This window comes from Saimiri boliviensis, chromosome 10 (genome assembly GCF_048565385.1).
Source record: "Saimiri boliviensis isolate mSaiBol1 chromosome 10, mSaiBol1.pri, whole genome shotgun sequence".
In the NCBI taxonomy this organism is placed as follows: Eukaryota; Metazoa; Chordata; class Mammalia; order Primates; family Cebidae; genus Saimiri; species Saimiri boliviensis.
Genome location: NC_133458.1, coordinates 46,076,125 through 46,082,124, shown reverse-complemented (window position 1 = coordinate 46,082,124; position 6,000 = coordinate 46,076,125). Strand labels below are relative to the sequence as shown.

Below are 6,000 nucleotides of genomic sequence, written 5' to 3'. Positions count from 1 at the left end.
CAGGATCAATACTTTGTATCCTTCAATCCAATCAAGCTGACAGTATTAACCATCACACTAGTGGTCACAGAGTGGAAAAATGGAAAGAAGACTAGTCCTTGACGGCATCCCTGCATTGCTGAATTAACTGATCCCCGAAATGCCTCTAGATTTTATATTATGTAAGATAATAAATTGTTTGTTATTTAAAACACTTTTAGTATGGCTTTCCTTTACTTGCAGCTTAAATCTCTCTAACAAAAAGGCATTTGCTTTTTAAAAATACAAGTTAAATTCAAACCGAACAGAAATAATATTGTGGCTGTACTTCTAGAATGTGATTTAAAGGAACATTTCTAGAGCACCTACGATGCTCCAGGTATACAGCTACCCTCCCACTTTCCATCTTCACAAGAGCCCTCTGAATCCAGTTATTTAATGTATATGGAAACTGAGAGGCAGAGATTGAATTACTTGCCCAAAACAACACAGCTTGGAAATGGAGGCACTGGGAACGCAAGGCTGCCTGACTTGGAGCCTGGTCTTCTCTCATAAACCATTTTGTTTCCAAATAAATCAAAAGATTTCTTGATGGATATAAAAAGGCCAAAATAGTAATGCAAACCTATTTTCCACAGGCCAATGTTTTAACAAAGACCAAACGAGTGTCTACCAGAGGCATGCAGTGCACCTGAATGTTGCTCAGTCTCTCCCGGCAGTCCGCATCCAGGCCATTCTTATCCTCTAGAAGTCTGCAATAAAAGCAGACAGCTTCTCATCAGTCAGCCCATAACTACTATCCTATCTACATGCTCACAGCTGCCTGCCACTCACAAACACCCTCTTCCCGAGATGCAAGCTCCCACTGGTGTGCAGTTTCCAAGGGACTATCATGACTGTTGCTGAGAACCTCTGGATGCCGTATGGAAGCCACAGATCCACGCCAATATTTTTGAGGATATATATTTTTTTGGCTCCCAAGAGTCACAGGATCCCTGCCTGAAGGGAGCACAATTCTAGTTAGAAGCTTTTTTAAAAGTCTAAACATTTTTTAGACAAAAGAATATATTTTGTCTACAAAATAAAGGCAGAAGATGTATTACTTGGGACTAGAAAACAAAACTCCGTTGGAAGACAATGTTTAAATTCAATTCAAATTCTGTCTGACAGGGTTTGAATTATAACAGAGACTGAGCTACTTCTCAGCTGCCATCTTCTAACTAGAATTGTGCTCTCAAAAGTTATGTACGTGGTCTTACCATTTAGAAGGTTGGAATAATATTTTGATACACTTGCAAAAATCATACAGAAAGATAGTACCAGGAAGGAGGTTAATTTTAATTATCTATCAACTGCAAATTAATATGATATATAGAATATATGTTTCTACTTCCATTATGTATTTTTAGAAATTCATTATTAACTCCTGGACAGAAGGACTTCTGAAATGCTGAGCAATCGGCTCTATATAGAACACCTCATTGCAAATTCATAGTCCTGAGGTAGTGTTGGTGTTGGTATTGTTGATTTTCACTGTACAGTGAAGAACCTGAGTTGTAGGTAAGTTCCATAACTTACTTGTTATGGGCCCCAACCCCTGATATAATGGTATTTAGAGGTGGGGCCTTTGTGAGGAAATTAGGTTTAGATGAGGTTAATATGAGGGTGGGTCCCATATGATGGAATTAGTGCCGTTTTAAGGGGAAGACAGACAGCATACAGCAAGAAGTCCACTGCTGTCTATAAGCTGTGCTAGCAACTTGATCTAGGACTCCCGAGAACTACCTGTTGTTAAAGCCACCCAGTCTATGTTATTTTGTTATAGCATCCTGAGCTGACTAAGACATTGCTCAACTTTTTCCAGAACTTAATTAGTAGCTGGGCTCTTTAATAGCAAATATACACCAGTTCAAAAATACCATACTGCTTTATCTTCTACATATCATATTAATTAACCTAACGCAATAAGCAATAGCATCTGAAGTTCATTGGCCTGTCTTAAGATACCTTTATGGATTTGAAAAAAAATTCTTTTAATAAGAGCTGAAAAACTGTGCTGTTGGTAGAGCCTTATTGATCAAATAACCTTAACCAAAGTTTCTGATCAGTTCACCAGTGTCTTTTGAAAGAGTCTTATTTTTCTGTCTACTAAACTATAAGGCATTTGAGGGCAGGACCCATCTAATACATGTGCCAGTTAATTAATATTTAGTGTTGTTCGAAGTGGTTTGCATGTATAAAGTCATTTAATGCCAACAACTCCATTAGATTTTTAATTGAAAATTAGATTGTGAATTAATTATTGCCATTATTATTCCTATTTTATAGATGAGGAAACTGCAACAGAAATAGTAAATAATGACTAGAGGAACTAGTAAGTAGCAGCACTTGGGATGACTGAAAGTAGCCTGGCCCCATAGCTCTGTCTCAACCCTGTCTCATTCACTGCTGAATCCCTAGTGCTTAGTCCAGAGCCCAAAAGTTGCCTTCACTACGTGTGTATTGAATGCTTACCTAACAACTGTTATTATTAGATGAAGCCCAAAATCAGTCACATAAACTTACTACGCATTGAAACAAGAAAGTATCCAGGAAATGGGGCTGAAATCCTTTCATTTAGGAACTAGAGGAGGAAACTGATAGAGGAGTGAAGGTTCACTGGGGTTGGAGAGGCTGCAGTGCAGGAGGAAACAGCATTACTGAATTTTGGCATTATTTCTTGTAAGACTGATCTACCAGTATTACCACTAGATTTTATGATTTTTAAGTGTCAGAATTGATTTTTGTAAAAATCAGAGGATCCCTTTTCTTAAGCCATTTCAAATGTGAAACGTATAGACTCTGTCAGACATCCCTCTGGCCTTCACTGGCTCCTGTGACTTTAGTGCCCAGTTCCCATAGGCTTCTAGCTGCAGGCTGTAATGCAGCTGGTCCCATGGGATGCCAGCCCCTTCCTGCCCAGCTTAGTTCCATCAAGGGAGCCTTTAGAGGCACTACCTCTGGAAGCTCCTCTGTTCTCACTGGGGCGGGCAGCTCAAAGATACAGCAGTTTTGACTTCTCTCCCTCCTGTGGAAGGTGCTGACCCTTGGCCTGATGCCCACTTGTCCCCAGGACATTTCCACCAGCCCCAGAGGAGCTGCCTATCAGGCCCAGGCTCTTGTTCATTTGCAAAGAAGGCATAATCAGGGACAAGAAAAGGTGGGAGCTGTAGGAGTAGAAAGGTCTAGGACAGTGGATGGTAAGAACAGGAGCCAGGGAAGGAAAGTGGGGAAGGAGTAGAGAGAGCAAATGAGATTAAATAAAGCCACCCACCTAAGTCAGATATAAGTAATTATAGTAATTTTTAAAAACATAGTGTATAGGAATATACAGGAAACTTGCTATTAAAGGAAAGAACTTGAACTACACATAAAAATATTGTCACCACCTCTTACATAAAGAAATAGATTATATTTCTGTATTTCAGAGGGCAGAAGAAATTTCAGAGAGAAAAACTGTAGATCAATGTAAGGAAAATTATCAAACAAATAATCCTGTCTTAAAGTTAATGGGCTGTCTATATGATAACACATCACTTGGGCATTTAAACAAAACTTTACATTTAAACATATATCATTCCCGAGAAGTAGCGACTTCTCAGGAATGATATATGTTGATAAAGGCCTCCTAAATTCCTTAAATCAAATGTCCACAAATTCTTTCCCACAACTCCAAAAACCATAAAGACGACCTTTCTGCAATCCCTCATAGCAAGAGAATTTTAAGTTAAAGGACTAAAAACCTTTATGAGATAAATAATGTTAGAAGAACGAAGGGCATGAAAGGGAATCTTAACATATTTTAAATATTAGCAAAAACTGAGACAATAAAGACCCACAGACAAAGCAAATAAAGATGCTATTTTTAATTTTTATATAACATAAATAATGGATTCTGAGATAAAATTATCAAACCATCCATTGCTCAGGATCTCTCTTTCTATTCATTGTCAGAGACATGCTTGGAATCGATGGTGCTCTGTTTGAGGAAAGCATTGCATTGAGAGAGCCATTTTCTCTCACCTTACCCTCTCTCGACTTTTCTTCCCTCCAAGAGGTCAACGTCTTTGGATTTCATGAATCAGTTACGACCTCATGGCTGTGGAATGATGGACACTTCAGATAACATGCTACTGTTGCCTTATTTAGTATATCTGCTCTAGCAGCAAATGAAGTGTTTTCAAATCCCTAAACACAGGATAATCACCAGAAGATTCTAGAATGTGGCAGGATTCTTGGACTTGGCTCCCCAGCCTGTTTTGAGGACTCCTTCCTGACTTCTGCTCCTCTCACTACACAGGAAGGCTGTACTGAGACCCCAGTTACTCAACCTCTGCTTTCTTTTTCTCTCTGAAAACCACTGCAATAAACCTCGACTCCTTGTTCACTGTGTGCTCAATCCCCGTTTTCTTTCCCCAAATCCCCAATCCTCCCTTTTCTAATTATTTCCCATGGTGGGCCATTAATATTTGCTTATTCTCAGAACAAAATTCTCCAGATTGCTAAAGAGGTATGGAAAAGTAAATTTGACTCTGCTAGGATTTTGCTTCAGGGAAATTCATGGTCAGAAAGAAGTCATGTACTGTATGTACTTTCCCAAAGAGACACATATCAATTACGTTCTTCATTACGGTAAAAACATAATGATTATTCACTGCAAATTCTAATTAACTCTTTAGAACAGTATAGTTTCTTCTCTTTAAAAGAAAAGCTTTAATATGAAGTTTTAAATAAGAGCACACACTTATTTCTATAAACTGATTAAGAATAAGTGGCTGATAGAAAAAATACATACTCATGAGCCAGACCCAGGTTTAAAAGTTATATTTAATGAAGGTAAGGGGGCAAGACAGGAGCAAGATTTTTTGAGGAAAACAAATCTTTCTACTGAGTTTTGTGTTAAAAAAAAGTTGCCATCAGAATTGTATGTTATTACTAAATAAATAAACTTTTAAAATGCATGTTTATGTTCATTATTGCAGGGGCAGGTATATGTAAACACCCAGGGGCAAAGAGAGAGACATGTGGAGAACAGGGAGGTGTGCAGGACAGGATTGTGCCAAGCTCTAGGGTGAAAGAGAACAAAGGAGTGAGATAGGACGTTCAAGATGAAAAAGAGAGAGAACTACATTTCTCAGAAAAGCCAGATAGCCGCCAACGAAGAAAGAATAGCACGAGGGAACAAGGTCAGTATCTTCTACTGGCCATAATGACATGAAAAAAAAATGATTATCAGCTGTCACCAGTGATTCCTTCAGCAGGTTTACAAAGTGGTAGCTCATTCACCGATTTGGCATCATAAGGATGTTTTTATTTTTTAACTGGATCTGAATACCTTTAGATGTAGCATTTCTTCCCCAGTTTACCATTAGCCTAACCACATCTTAGCATCTAAAACTGTACCAGGAATTTTCACAAGGGTAGTGGATTTTTTGTAGAATAGGGGACTCTGGTTTGAATCTTGACATTAACAGGGCAGAGACTACAGCCCTAGTTACTCCTTCTACAGGCTTCATCTTATGTCAATCAATCTCCAAATCCCCACCTTCCCTGTAGTTTGCCAAAACAACTTGCCTCAAATTCTTGCTTTAGGAAATTTCAGTTTCTGAGGATCTTGTTCTCCTGAAGCAATCTCTGTCTTTCAACTCCTGTCTGCAGAGTCTCTGCCTCCTAGGAGCCCCACTGCTAGATAAACAAGCTGTAAAAACAAAAATCCTGATGTCCTTTCCTATTTTGGGTGATCTGCCAAAATTGTCCCTTCTAGATCTTTTCCTTATCCTATCTTGAGTCTAGCCTCCTCAGAGGCCCACAAATGCTCCATCTCCCATGCTCATAAGGTCTGGAATCTGCACTCAAAATCAGCATCACTATCTAGAACTTAATCCCAAATTCTGCACTCTCCCTGTGAAAAGTACTGCATTTCCCTGCCTCTGAATGGAGGGACTCCTCTGCTAACTATTTCCATTGTTTTCTTAGCTCCAG

General features: G+C 38.9%; 1 protein-coding gene across 1 annotated transcript in view; it reads right to left on the bottom strand.

Annotated features, from left to right (window-relative positions):
- Positions 1-666: 666 nt before the first annotated feature.
- The window catches only part of IMMP2L (inner mitochondrial membrane peptidase subunit 2), a 923,127-nt gene continuing 917,793 nt past the window's right edge, over positions 667-6,000 (bottom strand). Inside the window, exon 6 of the mRNA XM_074379215.1 lies at positions 667-731. Within this exon, the coding sequence (XP_074235316.1) occupies positions 717-731 (15 nt within the window). The 3' untranslated portion in view covers positions 667-716. The remainder of the gene's footprint in view (positions 732-6,000) is intronic.